The sequence below is a fragment of the Bos indicus x Bos taurus genome, chromosome 14, assembly GCF_003369695.1.
Source record: "Bos indicus x Bos taurus breed Angus x Brahman F1 hybrid chromosome 14, Bos_hybrid_MaternalHap_v2.0, whole genome shotgun sequence".
Classification (NCBI taxonomy): Eukaryota; Metazoa; Chordata; class Mammalia; order Artiodactyla; family Bovidae; genus Bos; species Bos indicus x Bos taurus.
The window spans coordinates 3,101,795-3,123,993 of NC_040089.1; the positions used below are offsets into that span (position 1 = coordinate 3,101,795).

A 22,199-nucleotide genomic window follows, 5' to 3' on the forward strand; every position below is an offset into this window, starting at 1 on the left:
CCTATTATACAGAGTGAAGTAAGTCAGAAAAAGATAAATATTGTACATTAACACATAGATAAGGAATCTAGAAAGACAGTACTGAAGAACCAATCTACAGGGCAGCAATGGAGACGCAGACACACACAAGAGACTTGGACACAGCGGAGGAGGGAGAAGGTGGGATGATTTGAGAGAGTAGCACTGAAACATATACGTTACCATATGTAAAACAGATAGCCAGCGGGGATTTTCTGTATGTCACAGGAAATCCAAAGCTGGTGTTCTGGGATAACCTAGAGGGGTGCGATAGGGAGGGAGGTGGAAGGGAGGTTTAAGAGGGAGGGAACATATGTATACCTGATTCATCTTGATGTATGGCAGAAACCATCACAATACTGTAAAGTAATCTCCAATTAAAAATAAAATGCAAAAAAAATACAGCTTTTAATCAAGAAAAATTTATTTTACAGTTTAAAAAAATGCAGTATTTGGATGAATACAAAGTCAGATTGTCTTGAAATACAAAAATCCTACCTACAGACTACATATTTAGCTAAAACAGGATCTAGCTGTTTACAAGAACTAATTTCAAAATATACATATGTGAGTCGACACAACTGGTATTTTACAAGTTCTTGAAAATCTATCTTCAAACTAGAAAGTTAAGCAGAGTCCCTCTTCCTCTGGAGCTCAGCGCTGCAGACGGGCTGTGCCTTCCAGTACGCAGGCTGTTGGCAGTCCCTTCCCACTCCAGCAGCAGTGTGGGCTTGGGGAAGAGAGGCTGCTATCTGGGTTCCTTTCCTGTTGGCTATTTATGGCAGAGGTGCATTATGCTCCGTCTCAGCCAGGGAAGAACATAACGTAAGTGAAGTCTCTGAAGGGTGGACAGACTAACGCTTGCTTCACAGCCAAGGTGCTAATCCAGGAGGGTCCTCACCAGGCTCATCTTTGGGGTCAGGATTCCGCTTCGTCGTCATCAGTCTCATCGTTGTTATTCTCCTCCTCCTCCTCCTCTTCTCTCTTCTCTTTAAGCATTTTCAGATATTTACTAGCTAAAATCTTCTTTGGTAATATATCTTAAAAACATAAAGCTAACATCAGCAATGCAAATTTCAAAACGTGCTAGTCCCTGCTATGACCTCTAAAACAGGTTCCAAGACGAGACAAATTTCAGACTACACTTCTGGGGTGAAATAGCAGGAAACTAGCACTGCCTCCTGACTAATGCTAAATACCTGTTTCTATTTCACTGATTGCAAACTATGTTCTTCTCTGTGCTGGTAACTACTGGAAGCAACCCTGTCCAACCCACCTGACAAAGTGCTGACCCCGAGGATCACCTTAAGCTCTTTTTGTTCCACAACAACAATGATGAGTTTCTGTTTCCCCATCCAAATAAGGAGGAGTCTGAGGGGTGGGCCTGCCCGGCTTGCCCAGACACCCTGTGCAGGTTGCCAACTTAATTCGTGCTCTAGGTAAACCGCATTACAAACATACTCAAATAGACAAAACTAAACCTCTGGTCCTGTGCCAGGTAAACTGTGGCACCTGGAAAAAGCACCAAAATGTCTACTCCAGTGAAAGCAGAAAATAAGCGGAGGAAAAGCTGTAATTACTATTTTTTAACCAAAATATTTCAAAAGCAAAGTACCTGCAAGAAACTGAAAAGTTTCCGACTCTTCTGCAGTATTTGATAAGTCACTATAGGTGAGTGCTTTCTTTTCTTTTCCACTGCCATGTCTGTAGGAATAGGTGGCAAGATACTGAACAAAGAGTTCCTAAAACAAAATGAAAAAGTAAAATTAAAGGTGTGCTTTGAAAACCTACCACAGACCTCACTTTTTAATTACATTAAGTTTAGATGATTGCAGATTATCCTGGTTCATCAAATTATAGGAGAAATAAATGGAGAAAGGAGAAATATGAGGTCAGGAAGAGAGTAAGACTGAATTAAAGTTGGCAGGAAAACAGAGATTTCCTAAAAGTTTAGATTTCTAACTTACAAAAAATATATAAATATAACAATAAATCATAACTGTTTAATGCCCAACCTCTACAGTTAAAGAGGGGCAAGAGACCATTCAAAAATTCTCTGTGCTCAGGAACACACATTGTGTATAAATGTACATTGTGTAGGGTGGTCCCCCTACAACCCTAAGTCAACAACCTGAAGGTAAAAAATGATCAATTTCCTGTTCTACCCAGATACCTTCCCTAAGGCAACCACCTGAAATGAGCCTCTCTGTTTTTAGATCCATCTAATTGAGTTTTAGTAAGGGATTAAAGAAGTAATTGCAAAACTCTTAACTCCTTAATATCTACAGAATGAAATGGAACAAATATCCCAAAACTACTCAATTTCCTACTTCCTTTAGCTCCAGCTTTGACCAACATACCCTTGGGACACTATCTACCCAACTAACAGGGCTGGAAAATGGATTCCAAGGAAAGTTAAAGACTGAAGCAGAAACCTGGCCAAGGGTTAAAAACAGGAAGGTTCTGGCCTACCTAGACCAAATCAAGAGACAATTATTTGGGCCTAAAACTTTAATTCTGGCCCAGGGTCCCAATAGTCAAAGCTATGGTTTTTCCACTAGTCATGTATGGACCATAAAGAAAGCTGAGCATCGAAGAATTGATGCTTTCCAACTGTGGTGTTGGAGAAGGCTCTTGAGAGTCCCTTACTGCACAGCAAGAAGGTCTAACCAGTCGAACGTAAAGGAAATCGACCCTGAATATTCACTGGAAGGACTGATGCTAAAGATGAAGCTCCAATACTTTGGTCACCTGAGACGAAGAGCCGACTCTATTACAAAAGACCCTGATACTGGGAAAGACTGAAGGCAGAAGAAGGGGACGACAGAGGACGAGATGGCTGGATGGCATCGCCGACTCAACTACAGGGGACAGAGAAGGCTGGGGTCCCGCAGCCCACGCGGCCGCCAAGAGTCGGACACGACTCGTGGACTGTACAACAACTGGGCCCAGGAGACTCGGGACAGCGTGGGCAAGCGGCCAGGCCCGGCCGCACCTCCTGAGGAAGCCCTCTCCCTGAACTGTTTAAGGAGCTGGGGCCCAAAGCCACGAAAAAGACCGGAAGCGACAAAAGGAGGGGCGGTGGGGCCCCTAGTTAAGTGACGCTAGAGGAGAGGACATCAAAAACCGCCTACGCGCCAAAGCCTAGACCTCCCCCACGCGAGGGACGGCGGGAACGGGGTGGGCGTGGCGACAAGGGCGCGAAGGACGGCGGGAGTGGAAAGAGCGGGCGGCCAGGCGCGCGAAGGAGGGCGCGAGCGGAAAGAGCGGGCGGCTGGGCGCGCGAAGGAGGGCGGGAGCGGCACCGGGGGGCGGGGCGAAGGGCGCGCGCGGGAGCTGGGGCGCGCGCGATAGAAGAGGGGCGTAAGGCGGCCCTCAAAAGAAAAGGGGCCGCAGCGCAGGGGCCCGAAATGGACACGGCAGCGGGCAGGGCTCGGCGGGCAGGGCGGGGCGCAACGGTTTCGGGCGGCACCACCGCCGTCCCCGGCTCCTCAACTCCTCCCTGCGCGTCCCGCCTCACCGTGGCCTTGGCGGTGAGCACCAGCGCCTCCTGGTTGATGCTGGACACTTCGGGGGAGCTCTTCATGATGACCCGGATGCGGGACAGGGGCAGCGACACCAACCGCTGCTCCCCGCACTTATCCTTGCCCACGACCATGTCCGCCATCTCTGCGCCCCGCCCCCGCGGCGGCGGCGGCAGCCCCTACCAGCCGCAAGGTGGCCGGCCTACACGGTCGGTGTAGGAGAGCGACGTCCCACTGCCCCGTGGGAGTTGTAGTGTTGTGTGGTGCGGCGGCGGGGGCGGACTACAAATCCCGTGATGCCGCGCTCCCCCCGCGGCTGTGCGCGCGGAGCGGAAATGCGACCCGAAGCTCAGGCGGGGCGGGGGCGGCCGTGGGTGGGGAGTTCGGCCTTGGGAAGAAATTCCGTGAAGGAAAACAGCGTGAAAAGAGAGAAACTGGGGCAAAAAGGGAGAAGGCTGGGCAGTGAGGAGAGAAAACTGCCCTACTGATTAGAAAGAGCTCTACCGGGAAAAAGAGCCGCAAGGCAAAGGCCCTGAGGGAGGACCCTTTTAAGAAGGGTAAAATGACCGCTCTGTGGGCAGGTGTGCTAGGTGAAGTCCGAGAGGTAGCCAGGGGCTAGGCCCTGTTGGATTTTACTCTAAGAAAAATGGGAAGTGCTTGAAAGATATCAGAGGGATGATGGGATGTGTCTTAAGTTTCAGAAAGATGCCTCTGACTTCTGAACGTGAATAGACCAGAGAGGAGTCACAAGGATAGATTGTAAAGGTGGAAGCAAAGAGATTGTAGAATTGAAGGTGATTGCAAGTGAGGAGTTGGATGCTAGTGTGACTGAAGGTGTCATGAGTTAGGAATGGTAGGAAATAGCCACGGGCTAGATTAGACAGCAGGGACGGCATTGGCACCCCACTCCAGTACTCTTGCCTGGAAAATCCCATGGACGGAGGAACCTGGTAGGCTGCAGTCCATGGGGTCGCTAAGAGTCGGACACGACTGAGCAACTTCACTTTACCTTTTCACTTTCATGCATTGGAGAAGGAAATGGCAACCCACTCCAGTGTTCTTGCCTGGAGAATCCCAGGGACCGGGGAGCCTGGTGGGCTGCCATCTATGGGGTCGCACAGAGTTGGACACGACTGAAGCGACTTAGCAGCAGCAGCAGATCAGATAGAGTCTTGTAAATCATGGAATTCTTTCCAGAAGAGTTGGGAGGCCCCACTTAAATTTTGCAAGGAATATTCAGGTGGCCATATGTGAATAGGCCACAGAGGAGTGAGAATGGAAGAGTGCAGGTAAGCTGTTACCGGGATGAAGAGAGGTGGTGGAAATAGTAGATTATAGTAGATTTGGGGGACCTAATTTGAAGATAGAGCCAACAGGTAATCTCTGGAAATTCAATTAACTATCAAGAAGAAAAAAGATTTTATTCAAGCCAGAGGATTATAACGGAGAAGCAGATTCTCAGAAAACTCTGAGAGCCCTTAATACCTATTAGAAGTCAAAGGCATAGTAGGTACATTTTCAAGACAGAGAATTGTACATCAAAATGACATACTGATGTTTTACAGAGTTCACCAAGGATACACAACCCAGGTAAGCATGTGCAAAGCAAGTCACATGACCCCCTAAAGAGCTGAGAAAGCACAGTGTTCTTAGAAGAAGTTCCATTGCTAGCATCAAAAGAAAGGGGAAAAAAAGAGTTGATCTTCACAGTTGAGCAGGCATTCCTGCCTTTGAGGAGCTGTGGTGAATATGTAATGCAGGTACACACTGCACATCAGGGAGAGAAGGAGGAGGCCCAACAGAATTAAAAATTTAATTGTTTCCTTGTCTTGCCATAAAATGCAAATTCTACTTCTTCATGGTCTTGCTAAGTGAAAGGATGGTGGTGAAAGGATTGCGTTAAAGGATGGTGGTGCTGTTTACTGATCTGGGGAAGCCTGCAGGAGGAGCACATTTGGCAGGGGTGTGGTTTAGAGCAAATTAAGTCTCAGTTTCGTTGAAACACTAGTGGCAGTGTTGACTGGCCGGTTGGCTATTCCAGCCCGGAGTTCAGGCTGGACCAGTGAAATACAGACCACCATTGTCCAGGTGGTAATTAAAACCAAGGACCTGAATGAATGTACCTGGGAGGAGAGTGTAGATAGAGTACAAAGATCTGAGGACTGTAACCTGGGTTACCCCAACATTTTGAGATGAAAAAAAGATTCAGCAAAGGAAACTTGAAAGTGGCCATTGAGCAAAAGAAAAACCAACGGATTATGTATCCTTAAAGCCAAGTGAAAAATACTGTTTCAACGGGATTGAATACTGCTGGGAGGTGGAATAAGACTTGTCTTTCCACTCACAACAAAGGACTCTCTCCAAATCACTGTTTCCTTATTTGCAAAGATGAGACAGGAGAAGCGTACTCATCTTGGGTTAAAAGGTGTGAACATGCCTGGTGCGTAAAGATCAAAGCCATCCTCCCACCCATCCAGCACTACCTCCCTCTCAGGTCAGCCGTGAGCGTCAAAGGAGCTGAGAAGGAGGAAGTGCTTTGCCAACCGTGCAGCACTCTGCAGAAGCCTACACTACTGTGTGAATTTTCCGTGTTCCTGCTACAAGGTCCTTTCACCCCAAATCAAATTTGATTCCAAAATTCACATGAAAGGGGTCCGGAAGATTAAAAGTATACCTTGTTTAACCTTTTTGATTCAATTCTGCCTATCACTTAGGCAATGGTTACAAAATATAAAATGTGTACTCGCAGAGCGTTTTTCTGCAAATTTTCGTCGGCTCTGAAAACCACTGCCCTTCAGTCTTAATGAGAGGAGCCGAAGCCAGAGAACACAGATGCCCCAGATTACTGACATCTGCAGTGCCAGAAGTCTTCACATCTCCCTTCAGCCGTGATGACCCAGCCGCCTTAGCACCTACTGTGTGCTTTGTGTCTAGAAGGAAAAAGCCAAGAACACAAGGACAGTGTCATCTTCACCACTGTGACCTCAGGTCTTGGGCAAGAGCCCCCAGTGCATGGCAGGCCCTTCTAGGCACAGAGGAAAGCTACAGGCAGTGAGCAAGACGGCTCTAGTCCCTGTTCTCACAGGGCATAGTTTCAAGTACAAGGAACATAAAAGTAACATCCCCTGTGGTAAATGCTATGAGAGTGATGGTATGGCGTGTCTGAGAAATGAAACTTAAGGTCAGATTTTTATGTTTATTTGTTTGGCTGCTCCCCATCCTAACTGGGGCCCTAGTTCCCAAACAAGGGATCCAACTCGGGGCCCCTGCTTTGGGTGGGCGGAGCCTTAGCCTCTGGACCACCAGCAGAGTCCCTAAGGTCAGATCTGGAGGCAGGAATGGAGCACTCTGACACGATAGCCTGTGAGAAAACACCTGAGCCGGAAGACGCCTTGGCAGATTTGAGGAACAAAAAGGCCAGTGTGGCTGGAGCTTAGCAAGTGAGGCAGAGAGTGCAGGAGACATGGTGAGCCAGGCAGGTGGGACCCACTCCAGTGGGCAGGTGAGAAGCTTGGCTTGCTTTCTGAGAATAGTGGAGAGCCTGAAGAGTCCTGAAGCTAGGGAGCAGACCCACCTTAAAAGCTCATCCTGATTGCCAAGGGGTGACTGACTGGCACCAAGCCCTGTGCCAAGCAGAGGCGGAGGCGCTGTTTCAGTCTGCAGGATTCAGCTCCAAGCCAAAGGAAAGCCTTCTCTCTGCAAACAGGCTACCCACAAGGGTCCTTGGTCCACACAGGAAGCAGACAGGCATCATTTTTAAGTTTTGTTTCTCTAGCAGGTTATTGTTTGTTAATCAGGTCTCAAGGAGAAAGAGGATTTCAGCATATTTGAGAGCAGGATGGGTTAAGTTTAGGAAGGAGGGTGGCAAGCATCTAGAGGATGAAGAGAGCCAGAATAATTCAAGGAGAAAAGGAGGGTGAGAAGCTCAGGTTGTGGAATTGGCAGGACACGTTGCTGTATTTGGCCATTTTGAGAAGTAAGGAGTGGGGCAAAGACAGAGATCTGCAGAAAGAGGGAATGTGCCCAGCATTTGTAAAAAAGGAAACAAGCTTGGAACCTAAGAGTGGGAGAAGGAAAGGATCTGTGATCCTCAGAACTTCCCTGCACGAGAAGCAGCACATGAGTTAGCAGATCATTCTGTTGTCGGTGCTCTCGTTCACCATGTATCCTCACAGCCTCTCAGGTGTGCCCGCTGCTTCTGCTGCCTCCCCACTGCACCTGCACCTGTACCCTGGGCACTAGGTAACTACGCTCCCCAGAACCCCCCACCAGCTGGCTTCTGGGAGACCCAGGTGAGAGGGTGCAGCACGGATGGAGGAGGAAGCATCGTTTATGGTTGTGTGAAGGTGTTGGCAGAAGGCAGGGATTTGGGGTGGGCGGTGGTTACAGGGAGTCACCTGCGCTGTGCATAGTGGGGTGGGGTTCCACTCTGTGGCAGCACCTCAGGCAGTCTATGGGGGAGTGTGGGCCCGGCCCCCAGCCAGGAGCAGCAGCAGCTTCCTCATCTCCAAGCTTCATCTCAGCGGTAGCTCCCTCATGCTCCAGCATATGCCCTTCCACACCCTCAAAGTCATTTCTCGGCTTTAAATCCCTCTCTGTCTGGAATATCTGAAGAAGTTTCTGCTTTCCTGATTGAACATTGAGACATACGTAGTTGGTACGGGAAACAGACCCACAGAAATGGGGATCTGGAGCTGATGATATGATTGTGCTAGAGCAGAGATGACCTCCCTGGCAGCAGGCACTGGCCAAACAGTCACTTAGGCTGTCACCTGCCACTGCCCCAAGGCAGTGGAGCCTTGTGAGATGCGCTTTTCCTGAGATGGGGGGATTTCAGAAAGAAAGTTGGAAGCTCTGACTGTAAACTCTCAGAACAAGCCCTCAGCCTTTCCTGATCTTTTGTAGCCTCAGGGCTGATGGGGCTAAAGGTCAGACCTGCCTCTAGTCTTACCTGAGACATAATCACCACAGAAGTTGAAGTCATAAGTTCACCTGGGCTTTTCTGTGAAGTCAGGCTGTCTATTGGGAAGAGTGGGGTCCCGAGGCTTAGAGAAGGACAGTAGGGAGGACACTAGCAAAGCTTTGACCACCCCACCCCTCTGAGCCTCTGTCAGAGCAAACGGCCCCTCTGCCTGCCTGAGCTCACTCCCCCTCATCCCCGAAGTCCTCTGAATGAGCTCACTGTGCTTACCTGGAGCAGGGATGCTGAGCCTTCTCAGGACACGCCTCTCATTAATAACAGTCCGTAATTGGAGTCAGATCCCAGCATGCCCCAGGATGCATCAGCAAAGGCCAGAGATGTTGACACAACGAAAGAATTGCAGCATACTCACTGCTTTTATCATTGGAAACTTAAGGAGTGTGTGGGGAATGGATTCTAATGACATCAGTCCAGGTGGACAGAGCTTAATGTAATAGCTTAATTTAACAGCTTTGTCTGTTAAATCAATGTAATTTGATTGATCAGTTACATCAATGTAACTGATTTACCAGAGAGTCTGGATTCAGAAGAGATTGACAAACCACTTCAGTCTTCTTGCCTTGAGAACCCCATGAACAGTATGAAAGGGCAGAAAATTATGACACTGAAAGATGAACTCCCCAGGTCGCTGCTGCTGCTGCTACTGCTGCTAAGTCGCTTCAGTCATGTCTGACTCTGTGAGACCCCATAGACGGCAGCGACCCCATAGACCCCACCAGGCTCTGCCGTCCCTGGGATTCTCCAGGCAAGAACACTGGAGTGGGTTGCCATTTCCTTCTCCAATGCGTGAAAGTGAAAAGTGAAAGTGAAGTCGTTCAGTCGTGTCTGACTCTTAGGGACCCCGTGGACTGCGGCCCACCAGGCTCCTCCGTCCATGGGATTTTCCAGGCAAGGTGCCCAATATGCTACTGGAGAAGAGTGGAGAAATAACTCCAGAGAGAATGAAGAGACAGACCCGAAGCAAAAACAACCCCCAGTTGTGGAAGTGACTGGTGATGGAAGTAAAGTCTGATGCTGTAAAGAGCAATACTGCATAGGAACCTGGAATGTTAGGTCCATGAATCAAGGTAAATTGAAAGTGGTCCAAGAGATGGAGATGGCAAGAGTTATCATCAACATTTCAGGAATCAGTGAACTAAAATGGACCAAAATGATGAATTTAATTCAGATGACCATTATAATCTACTACTGTGGGCAAGAATTCTTTGGAACAAATGAAGTAACCCTTATAGTCAATAAGAGTCTGAAATGCAGACTTGGGTGCAGTCTCAAAAATGACACAATGATCTCTGCTTCCAAGGCAAACCATTCAATATCACAGTAATTCAAGTCTATGCCCCAATCACTAATGCCAAAGAAGCTGAAGTTGAATGTTCTGTGATGACCTACAAGCCCTTCTAGAACTAACACCAAAAAAGATGTCCTTTTCATCATAGGGGAGTGGAGAATGTAAAAGTAGGAAGTCAAGATATACCTAGAGTAACAGGCAAGTTTTGCCTTGGAGTACAAAATGAAGCAGGGCAAAGGCTAACAGAGTTTTGCCAAGAGAATACACTGGTCATAACAAACACCCTCTTCCAACAACACAAGAGATGACTCTACACATGGACATCACCAGATGGTCAATACCAAAATCAGATTGATTATATTCTTTGCAGCTGAAGATGGAGAAGCTCTATACAGTCAGCAAAAACAAGACTGGGAGCTGACTATGGCTCAGATTATGAACTCCTTATTGCCAAATTCAGTCGTGAAGAAAGTAGGGAAAACCACTAGATCATTCAGGTATGACCTAAATCAAATCCCTTATGATTGTACAGTGGAAGTGATAAACAGATACAAAGGATTAGATCTGATAGAGTGCCTGAAGAACTATGGACAGAGGTTTGTGACATTGTACAGGAGGCAGTGATCAAGACCATTCCCAAGTAAAAGAAATGCAAAAAGGCAAAATGGTTGTCTGAGGAGGCCTTACAAATAGCTGAGAATAGAAGAGAAGCTAAAGGCAAAGGAGAAAAGGAAAGATGTACCCATCTGAATGCAGAGTTCCAAAGAATAGAAAGGAGAGAAAAGAAAGCCTTCCTCAGTGATCAATGCAAAGAAATAGAGAAAAACAACAGAATGGGAAAGACTAGAGATCTCTTCAAGAAAAAGAGTTACCAAGAGAACATTTCATGCAAAGATGGGCACAATAAAGAACAGAAATGGCATGGACCTAACAGAAGGAGATTATTAAGAAGAGGTGGCAAGAATACACAGAAGAACTTCTACAAAAAAGATCTTCATGACCCAGATAACCACAATGGTGTGATCACTGACCTAGAGCCAGACATCCTGGAGAGTGAAGTCAAGTGGGCCTTAGAAGCATCACTATGAACAAAGCTAGTGGAGGTGACAGAATTCCAGCTGAGCTATTTCACATTCTCAAAGATGATGCTGTGAAAGTGCTGCACTCAATATGCCACCAAATTTGGCAAACTCAGCAGTGGCCACAGGACTGGAAAAGGTCAGTTTTCATTCCAATCCCAAAGAAAGGCAGTGCCAAAGAATGCTCAACTGCACAATTGCATTCACCTCACACGCTATCAAAATAATGCTCAAACTTCTCCAAGCAAGGCTCCAACAGTATGTGAACTGAGAACTTCCAGATGTTCAAGCTGAATTTAGAAAAGGCAGAGGAACCAAAGATCAAATTGCCAACATCCGTTGGATCATTGAAAAAGCAAAAGAGTTCCAGAAAAACATCTTCTGCTTTATTGACTATGCCAAAGTCTTTGTGTGGATCACAATAAACCGTGGAAAATTCTTCAAGAGATGGGAATACCAGACCACCTGACCTGCCTTCTGAAAATCTGTATGCAGGTCAAGAAGCAACAGTAAGAACTGGAAATAGAAAAATGGACTGATTCCAAATTGGGAAAGGAGTATGTCAAGGCTCTATATTGTCACCCTGCTTATTTAACTTATATGCAGAGTACATCATGTGAGATGCTGGACTGGATGAAGCTCGAGATGGAATCAAAATATCAGTAACCTCAGATATGCAGATGACACCACCCTTATGGCAAAAGCGAAGAGGAACTGAAGAGTCTCTTGATGAAAGTGAAAGAGGAGAGTGGCTTAGAACCAACATTCAAAAAAACAAAGATTATGGCATCTGGTCCCATCACTTCATGGCAAATAGATGGGAAAACAATGGAAACAGTGACAGACTTTATTTTCTTGGCTCCAAAATCACTGCAGGTGGTGACTGCAGCCATGAAATTAAAAGACACCTGCACCTTGGAAGAAAAGCTATGACCAACGTAGACAGCATATTAAAAAGCAGAGACGTTATTTTGCTGACAAAGATTGTCTAGTCAAAGCTGTGGTTTTTCCAAAGTCATGTATGGATGTGAGAGTTCACTTAGTTCAATTCAGTCGCTCACTGGTGTCTGACTCTTTGTGACCCCATGGACTGCAGCATGCCAGGCTTCCCTTTCCATCACCAACTCCTGGAGTTTACTCGAACTGCCAGAGATGGACCATCAAGAAAGCTGAGCACCGAAAAACTGATGCTTTTGAACTGGTGTTGGAGAAGACTCTTTTTTTTTTTTTGGAGAAGACTTGAGACTGCAAAGAGATCAAACCAGTCATTCCTAAAGGGAATCAGTCCTGAATATTTATTGGAAGGACTGATGCTGAAGCTCCAATATTTTGGCCACCTGATGCGAAGAACTGACTCATTGGAAAAGACTCTGATACTGGGAAAGATTGAAGGCAGGAGTGTTGCCCTAAAGGTCCAGGAGCAAGCGATGAGAATGAAAACAGAACACGACATCTGGTGCAATGGGTCAGGGGACCTGCAGCCTCTATTGGACTGAGGTGCAGAGTCCACTCTGAGTCCAGCTTTTATTCCTGATTGCAGACTACAAAAGTTTCTTTGATCCATCTTTCCCAAGACACTACACTGACATAGTCCAGATCTCCTTGTTTTTACCCCAGGCTGTTGCCTTCTAGTCTTGGGAACAGTCAGCAAGTGTGTAGGCAGTGTTCATACCTAACGCCAACCCGGTGTTCCAAGGTCCAGACTTTCATGATCCCAGTCATACTCCCTTCTAGGTCTGGCCTTGGGGTTTGTAACAAGTCTATTAGTCTAAGAAAAATATGAAAAATAACCATCAAATCATGCTGTTTTTCCAGGTGCTATTTCTATGTAATTTCTCAAGGCTGTGAAAGTACATTATTAGAAATTCCCACTACACAGGAGGAGAAGGGGATGACAGAGGAAGAGATTGTTGGATGGCATCACTGACTCAATGGACATGCGTTTGAGTAAGCTCCAGGAGTTGGTGAAGGACAGGGAAGCCTGGCATGCTGCAGTCCATGGGTTCGCAAAGAGTTGGACATGACTGGATGACTGAACTGAACTGGACTCAGTGTGTATTCACTCCAACAGCTGGGAGGGGCTTGATCACTTTGCTTAGCTAAGCTGGAGGCTCTCTGACCTTAAAAGACTTCTTGAACCTCGTCTGAGTGTGCTTTTTTGACCCCTTCACCAGATAACCCCACAGATCTATGGCAGGGTGTCTGGGGGCAGATCCCAGGAAGAGAATCCTAGCACAGACTCTAAGGGGCAAGGAGCAAAGATACAGCTGCTGAAAATAACTATTCTCCATTTGAACAACGGCTCCAGATCTGCTGCTGGACACTGATAGAGACCAAATACCAGACCCCACGAGAGCATGTGAGCTGAGCTGCGTGCCGCACTGCACTGTCCAGGGATGTTGAGGACAATGATGCCAGCCTTGAGCACATCTCTGGAGCACAAGGAAGTCACATGAACGTGTGGCTGAGACTCCAGGACACCTCCTCTGCCCCCCAAGCCCCCCACTCCCACAGCGATGGCCTCAGGAGATTCTCTGCGGGCAGAAGAGTGCCAACCTAGGACCCAGGTAAAAGACTGCTTTGTAAACGTGCTGGCACCAGGCACACTGGGAATGCTACACCAAGCAGCTTCACCCAGTGTGCCTGAAAGGTAGAGGTGAAGGGGCTCCTCTAGAAGGCCACCTGTCTGGGCAGAGAGAAACCAAAGGTCAGGATCCACACCAGTTCAGGGGCAGCAGCTAACAGATTGACAGGTGCTCTGGGACCTTGGAAAGAACAAGATTGGAGACTTACAGACAAAAGGGTCTGGGGAAGGGGTTTGTGGGTGAACTTGCCAGAATGAGGAGAGGTGTGAAGGTAAGTGTAGCCTGTATGCATGCCCACCTAAGGGCCCCTACATGGGAGGCTTCTGGTAAACAAGTGGCAAGGTGCCTCACTTGTGCACGTCAGATGTTCCCTGTCTGCAGCCACTCTGGCGTTGCCCAGTGCTTGCTCCATTGAGCTTACATATAGTGGCCATGGCCCCATCTGGAGCTGATGCAGGAAGGATATCATTATGGACCTTCCGTTTTTCTGCTCTGTCATTCTTGGAATGTTGGTTTTAGTCTTCATGTTCATTGCCTCATAGTTCCAAAAGGGCTGCTGCTGTAGCAGACTTCACTGCATTAGACAGGAATGCGGGGAAAGGGCCACAAGCAAAAGGCTCTTTCCTCATTAGGTCTCAAGCCTTTGTCTTTTTCCAAAGGAAGAGAAGATCTCCTTAGGGGTCTTCTTCTTCAATCTATTTGTCAGAATTGATTCACACTGAGACCAATTACTGTCTGAAGAGAAGGAGGCTGCTAGGATTGCTTTATACCAATTAAGATTTAACCCCTAGGGCTATCTTCCTGTGATCAAAGGATATCTGATCCCCACTGACAAAAATTGAGGGACTTGGGAGGTGAGGTTTGAGGCAAAGAATGATTGTAGATTAGAGAACAACCAGTATCTGCCAAAGTTGGCAACATTTAAAATTCTGGAGATTTCACTTGTACATCTATCTCGAAGAGTGGGAAAGTCAGGGGACATGACCCCACGTTGCTTCTCGGCAGAGTTGGCGGCTGTCATTAGATGAGTCACATGCTCTTGGGTTTGCCACAGTTCCCACCACTCTCTATCACTCACCTGTCTGCTTTATCATCTCCACTGCCTGCTTGATTCCTGGGAGCATTTGCCTATGTGATCCCAGACTCAGGACATTGTTTTAGAGCCATCTGTTTGTGCATGTCTTTCTCCCACTGGACTGGCACAGTGTTTGGCTTGTAAGATGTAAATAAGGTGGAAAAGAAAGAAGCCCTTCCTAATAAGCCAAGCTATCACTATCACGTTGCATGAGAGAAGTGGTAAGGCTTTCCCGTCACAAGGACCTAAATTACTAAATTACTAGCTCCCCCAGTCTGCCTGTCATGTTCCTCCCCTGTAAGCTAAGGGTGATCACACCTGCTCCCCGAGCATCACTGAGATGTCTGATATACAGAAAAGCTTGTATAATATAAACCTTATATTTGTAAAAAGCCCCAGGCAAAAAACAAACAAACAAACAAACATAGAAGTTCCCTGGGCCTTCTCCAAGAAGGAGGAAAACCGAAGTTGAAATAAATTTGGAATGGGATTAGGCAGGAAGATTTTTTTAGAGCTGAAACTACATCTTATTTTGCTTTGCATGGCTGAAAGTGCTTAATAAATATTGAATAAAGATAATAATGATCACTTAGCTCAATAGAATATAATTATACAAATTGTAAAAATATAATTATGCCAGGCTGTCATTACAGATAATGGCCTGAATACAGGGCTAATGTGGGCAAACCAGAGCCCACCATGGTGACGGTTGCCAGCAGGCAGGCAGCTTGCAGAGCTGCTCCAGAGATTCCTGTGGGGAGCGGAGGGGAGGGGGCTGGTGTCTGGTGGTGGGGGGTGGGGGGCAGTCTGGGCCCAGAGGAGAGGCTGGCAGTCCAGCATAGAGTAGTGGGAAGTCATCAGAGAGTTTCCAGCAGGAAAGTGACAAGAGCTGACATATACTTTTTTGGGGATAAAATTTTTATTATGGCAAAATATAAAATTTACCTTTTGAACCTTTTTTAAGTGTACAGTTCAGTAGCATTAAGTGCATTCACCCTGTTGTGTAGCCGTCATCACCATCCATTTTCAGGACCTTTTCATCTTCCTGAAAAAAACTCTGTCCCCATCAAACAGACACTCGCCACCCCGTCTCCCTTCAGCCCCTGCCTGCACCATGCTACTTTCTGTCTCTATGATCAAGCCTACACAAGGTCCCTTATATAAGTGGAATAACACAGCATTTGTCCTGTTGAGACTGGCTTAGTTCACTGAGCATAATGACCTCAAGACCCATCCATGTCAGAACTTCCCTCCTTTTTAAGACTGAGTAATATTCCATTGCATGGATGGAATTTGGTTTATCTGTCCAAGGGTGCCTGGGTGGATTTCACCTTTTGACTGTTGTAAATAATGCTGCTATGAGCATGGGTGTTCAAATATCAGTTCCAGTCTCTGTTTTTAACTCTTGAGTACCGAGAAGTCAAGTTGCTGGCTGTTGTTGTTTAGTCACTAAGTCATGTCTGACTCTTTCTGACCCTGTGGACTGCAGCACACCAGGCTTCCCTGTCCTTCACTGTCTCCTGGAGTTGCTCAAATTCATGTGCATTGAGCCACTGATGCTGTCTAACCATCTCATCCTCTGCTGCCCACTTCTTTTGTCTTCAATCTTTGCTAGCATTAGGGTCTTTTCCAATGAGTTGGCTCTTGGCAATGAGTGGCGAAAGTATTGGAGCTTCGGCTTTAGCATCAGATGTGGGTGGGGAAGAGAAAAGGAATCAAGAATGATTCCTTGATTGTGGATTAGAGCAAATGGTGGTGCCTGTTTCTGGGATGGAAAGAATGGAGAAGGGACAGGTTTGGAGGCAGGAATGTCCAGAGTTCCCTTGAGAGCACAGATACCTGGGAGACAGCCAGCAGGAAAGAATGGCAGCCACACCATGGACACCCAGGCTTGGGGCCCAGGGGAGACTGCAGGGCTTGGAGGAGGAATGAGTCTCAGGACTGGGTGGGTGACCTGTGGAGCCTGGAGACTGGCTGGGCAGTGAAGGTAAGAGAGTAGCTAGAGAAGAGAGGTCCAGGGAGTCAGCCCACCTGGTTATTTCATGCTTGGGGCCTGGAGGAGGAGGAGCTAGCAAAGGTGGCTGTAAGCTCCTGGGGAGATTATGCCCAAGCATGGAAATCTCAGCAAACCCAGGGGCTGGAGTGCACCCAGAGCTGGTGCCCTGCGGCTGCAGGAGGAGCCCATAAAATAATTTTTATTTATTTACTTTTCCGTTTATTTTTGGCCGTGCTGGGTCTTCGCTGTGGTGTGTGGCCTTTTCTGTAATTGCGGCAAGCAGGGGTTACTCTCTATTGCAGTGCACGGGCTTCTCATTGCTGTGGCTTCTCTTGTTGCTGAGCTCAGGCTCTAGGGCCTGTGGGTCCAGTAGTTGCAGCTCCCAGGCTCTCAAGCACAGGCTTAATAGTTGTGGCTCATGGGCTTAGTAGCTCCACGGCATGTGGGATCTTCCCAGACCAGGGATTGAACCCATGTCTCCTGCATTGGCAGGTGGATTCTTTACCACTGAGCCACCAGGGAAGCCCCCTGTCAGTGTGTTTAATTCATCTCTGTTTTCCCAGCGCCCAATATGGAGTCTGGAATGTGGATCTCTAGACAGACAGAAGAAGGGGTAATTTTAAGATTGTGTTTTTCATTACTGTTCTGTACCCTGATCCTGTACAATATGTGTGATTATTAAGAATAGCAAAAGATTTTAAAACACCCAGAGAAGTGGAAGTGGAATAAACATTGGCTTAGAATTGATAACAAAATGGCAAAAGCAAAATGCCTTCACACATGTATTGGATAGGGTGGAGGGGTGCCCTTGGTGAGCAGCACTGGGCCAGGGGCCGAGGATGCCGCTCTGCACGGAGAGGCACGGCCGTGGTCTCCAGTGTTGGAGAGAGTGTACAGTCACTGCTGCCCTCCCGCCTCCCGCTGCTGCTGCTGAGTTGCATGGTACAGACTCTTTGGAGAACAGGTTGGCAGTTCTTAAAAAGTTATTACACGTGACCCAGCAGTTCCAGTCCCAATATTTACCCAAAGAAACGAATGCTTATGTCCACACAGATGATTGTCCCTGAATGTCCGTACCAGCTTTACTCATAATGACTAAAGATGGAAACACTCCAAATGTCCACGAACAGATGGAGTGTAACAAATGGTGGCACGTCCATGCAAGGGACTCAGCAACAAACAAAGAACCGCTAAGACACGCAGCAACCTGGACGAGTCTCGAAAGCATTATGCGGAAGAAAAGAAGCCAGACGCAGAAGGGGACATGCTGCATGCCTCCACCTATCTGAGATTCCAGGCCCGGCAAAGTGAATTTACGCTGACAGAAAACAGACCCTCAGTGGCCTGCCAGGGTGTGGACGGGGCTGACCGCAGGAGGCACGGTGGAAAGGAACTGTAATTTGATTGTGATGGTTGGTTACAAGGGTGTATACATTTGCCAAAATTCATTAAACTGCACACTTAAAATGGATGCCTTTTATCATATGAAATTATATCTTGATGAAGTTGGTTTTTTAAAAAAGGAAAGACTCTTATGGAGCCAGTGTGGGCAGAAGATGTAATTCAAGCAACGGCAGCTGTGTACACAGTCATGAACTGTGGTCAGGGTCCTGAGAAAAGTGCACCCCACAGAGGGAGCCCCAAAAAGCAAGAGGCTGAGACACCACACTTGGGGGAGGCAAAGTGAGTTTCACAGTAGGGATGACTCTGACCCAGAACTCGGCATCCTTCCTTTTTTTTGGCCATGTGTCACGCCGCACTGGATCTTAGTGCCTGACCCGGGATTGAAACTGTGCCCCCTGCAGTGGCAGCGCCGCACCTTAACCACTGGACCGCCAGCAAGTCCCACTCAGCATCCTTCTGGTCATCATCACAGGTAATCTTTTTCTTTCTCAAAAGCAACACTTCCTGAGTTTAGAGGAAAATGAGAGAAGGACCCACCCTGCTACCTCACACAGATCTTGGCCGCTGCCCCTCCAGACCTTCTGCCTGGAGCTGGGCCTTGAGGCAGAACGGAAAGGAGTTCCCCAGCTGCCTAGAGAGGGAAAGGCAAACTGGGCAGAAGGAACAGCCTATGTGAAGGCAGGGTGTGAAGTGTACTCCAGGCAGAAGCTCCACTAGGAGCCATGCTCCCGAGGCTGCCTGGGCTAAAGCCCACATTGGAGAGGACAGGTCAGGCTCTCAGCTGCGGTTGGGGCTGTAAAGAGGGAGTGGCCAGGACCCGAATTCCTGATGGTGGGAGGTGGGGAGGGGATGGAAAGGGGTTCAGGGTCTCGCTTTGATGTGGAAATCTTACCATCATCCCCATGGGTCCGTGCCCTCCCTCGGGCGTACAGAATTTACCTCTTGATTCACAAACCACAAAACTCTTCATTCCACCCATCAGCAATTAGGCTTAGAAATAATTGGAGGAATCATGTCCCCCAGGGCACTCATGTGTTGCCCACATGGCCTGATTCCTCTCCAGGCGGGCCTGCTGTCTCTGGGTCACTAACACCCCTATTGTCTCTCTCCTTTTTGTGTCTCTCAAGTGCAAGAAAGACCCAGCACTTTCCTGGATCTGGGTTATGGGCAAGCTGGAAACAGCATGGCTTGTTTTGCTGGTGGGCCCTAGGTAGGCCAGAAGGAGACAGCTGGGGATCTGTCCTGCTGAGAGCTCGTGTGAGGTGGGGGGATTTCTCCTTCAGTGAGGGTTGCATGGAGCTTTCAGTCACTCACAGATCAGCCTGCACTGCGAACCTTCTACCCCAGCTCCTGGGAACTGAGCTCAGCCCAGCGGGAGGGATTTGCAAAGCTCTTGACCTCAGACCTAGAAACTTGCTCCAGGATCTGAATGCCTTTCAGTGCAGCGTTCTCAGGGGCCCTAGCCCTTCCTGACCCCACCAGTGGCCTCTGGGAGCACTTTTGAAAAATTTTTTTAATTAATTCATTTTTGGCCACACAGCTTATGTAATCTTAGTTCCCCCACCAGGGATTGAACCCAGGCCCCTGGCAGTGAAAGCCCAGAGTCTTAACCACTGGACTTCCAGGGAATTATCCGGGAATGCTTTTTGTCCTGCTGCTCATTTGGGTGCTCAGTTTTATTATTCCCCAGGAAGGAGTTTTTTGGAGAAGGAAATGGTAACTCACTCCAGTATTCTTGCCTGGAGAATTCCATGGACAGAGGAGCCTGGCAGGCTACAGTCCATGGAGTCCCAAAGAGTTGGACATGACTGAGCGACTATCACTCAGGGAGGGGTTTGCTGGTCTGTGAGGCAAGGGGCAGGTTGCTCTGGCTCTCTGCCCACTCCACCCCGCAGCCATAAAAGAACAGCCCCCACTGAAGCCTGGTATGAGGACATAGAGAGTCAGCCCCAGTGCCTGGCACAGAGCAGGCGGTAGATAAATATCTTACATTTTGCCCTGTGATTAAGCAGCTGAGTGTTTGCATATGTCCTGGTTTGTATAGAAGGTCCTGGTTTACATCTTTTGAGTCAGAGTGGTAATTAACAACTCCCCCCCCATCTCTCAAAAGTGTCCTAACTAGGCTGAAAAACAATATTGTTACCATTGCATGAGCCGACCACCTTGATCCTTTCTCATCTCAGAAGGAAAAGGAAGAGAGCTTGCTTTATGTCATTGTATAGACTGGAAGTGAGCCAGCATCCCACAGAGAGGGGTTCCAGATAGGTAGATGGCTTTCAGAGCTGGGCTGGGGTGCTAGAGGACACACCAATCAAGTTTACATTCCTTATGAGGCAAGATGCTTAAGCCTTTAGGGTAATCCTTGCTTTTTTTCCTTTTTAAAGAAGTCTTTTGAACAATATATATACATATATATATTGTATACATTGTAACAATATATATAATATATATTTTGTATAATATATAGTATATATTGTAACAATATATATACATATATATATATAGTATATATTGTAACAATATATATACATATATAGTATATATTGTAACTATATATATATAATGTGTATATTGTAACTATATATATATACAACAATATATATATTGTGTATATTGTTACAATATACATCCATATATATAATATATATACATATATATACAATATATATCCATATATATGTATATATGGATATACATACACATATATGTACACATAACTATATATGTAATTTTTTTTTTTTTGGTAAGAATATCTCTCTTGGGACTCCTGTGCCTTAGTTTCAAGCAACAAGCAAACATGCAGGGAACTCCAGCTAACATGGTGAGCACGCTCAGGAAAAGCCAGTCGGGGGCAGAGGCGGCACTGTTGCCCCCTTAAGAGTTGGGAGGGCCATGTCAGCATCTCGGGCACCTGTGTCATCAGGTTTGCCCATCTTCCCTTGGGGTCTGAAGGAGGCCTGAGCCCCAACACAGGGGATGTGAACGCCATGAGATGGCACAGAACTCCCTTCAGCCTAGAATCGTGTCGGCTCAGTGTGGTCACCCTGTGGGAGGTCCTGCTGATCAGAGGCTCTCAGGGTGATTTTCAGAGGGTTTCATTAATAAGGATGATGAGATGAAGCAGTGGTTCCTTAATGAGCAAGGCTTCCATAGAAAGGCTCTCAGACACACCTCGGGGGTTCAACTGCTCTGACTTACTGAATGGCTCTCTTGTGTTTGTATCTGAGGCCTCCAAAGGCCTTTGATCCAAGAACTCTACCCCTGGAAATGTCTCTAAGGAAATCACCTGAAGTTTTGAAGGATCACTGTGCACAAAGATGTTCATAACAGTATGGTTTATGACAGTGACAGTGGGACAGTTCAGCTGTCCAGTGATAGGTATTGGGTTAAGCACGCTGTGGTGTAGCCTTGACAGCTTCAAGTACTGTCATGCCCTCCACTACCTCTTCCCATTAATCTGGCTGAATTTGTTTTTAGGTGGGGTATGGGGGAGAAAATGGAATTATTAATGTCAGAAATAAAAACTTCATGTGAAGTTTTTAGAAATGATGTGTACCCATAACTGGCAATAGCATGGGAAATGCTTTTGTTAAACAAGAGCAAGGCTATGACATCATATACACACTGTGATCATAACCAGGTTGGCTGGAAACTTGGGGCAGAAAAAGCTTTGGGGAAAAAATTTTCCATGATTATCCCCAAATTTCTGCATGAGTTCAATATTATTGAATTGTTAGGTAGTTAGAATAGGAAAAAGGAGTCCAGAATGGCAGTGGCTAAAAGACAAGGAAGGGAGAAGCCCGTGAAAATAGAACAAAGGAAGGTCCAAGGGCCGAGTGAGGACCTCAGGTAAAGCAAACAGCTCTCCTGGCCAGCCCAGTTTGCATAGGGCAGGCCCAGGGGGAGGAAAAACATAAAAAGAGGAGCCAAAATTGGGCTGGGGACCTCTTTTCTCTTCTCTCTTTTGGGTCGACATGCCCTCATGCCTCGAGGATGTATTTTCCTTTACTTTCTAAATGGAGCTGTAATACTGGTCTGTCCGAGGGCCATAACACTGGTCTGTTTGAGGGCTGTAATCCTGGTCCGTCCGTCGCTTCAAATTTTTATTGCAACAAGACAGAACCGAGGAAAATTACAAACTCCCCTGACAGAATTAACCGGACATATTAAAATTCTTTACTGCTATATATCACGGAGAACTATATTCAACATCCTATGATAAACCACAGTAGAAAAGAATGGTAAAAAT

The 22,199-nt window shown here is 47.0% G+C and overlaps 1 protein-coding gene across 1 annotated transcript; it reads right to left on the minus strand.

The window, feature by feature from the left end:
• Positions 1 to 418: 418 nt before the first annotated feature.
• CHRAC1 (chromatin accessibility complex subunit 1) lies at positions 419 to 3,777 on the minus strand. The gene is made up of 3 exons (XM_027560764.1): positions 3,539 to 3,777; positions 1,634 to 1,760; positions 419 to 1,058 (listed from the first exon to the last, which is right to left on the minus strand). Exons 1-3 carry the CDS (start codon positions 3,683 to 3,685, stop codon positions 937 to 939), a joined length of 396 nt encoding a protein of 131 aa, XP_027416565.1. The 5' UTR covers positions 3,686 to 3,777; the 3' UTR covers positions 419 to 936.
• Positions 3,778 to 22,199: the final 18,422 nt, after the last annotated feature.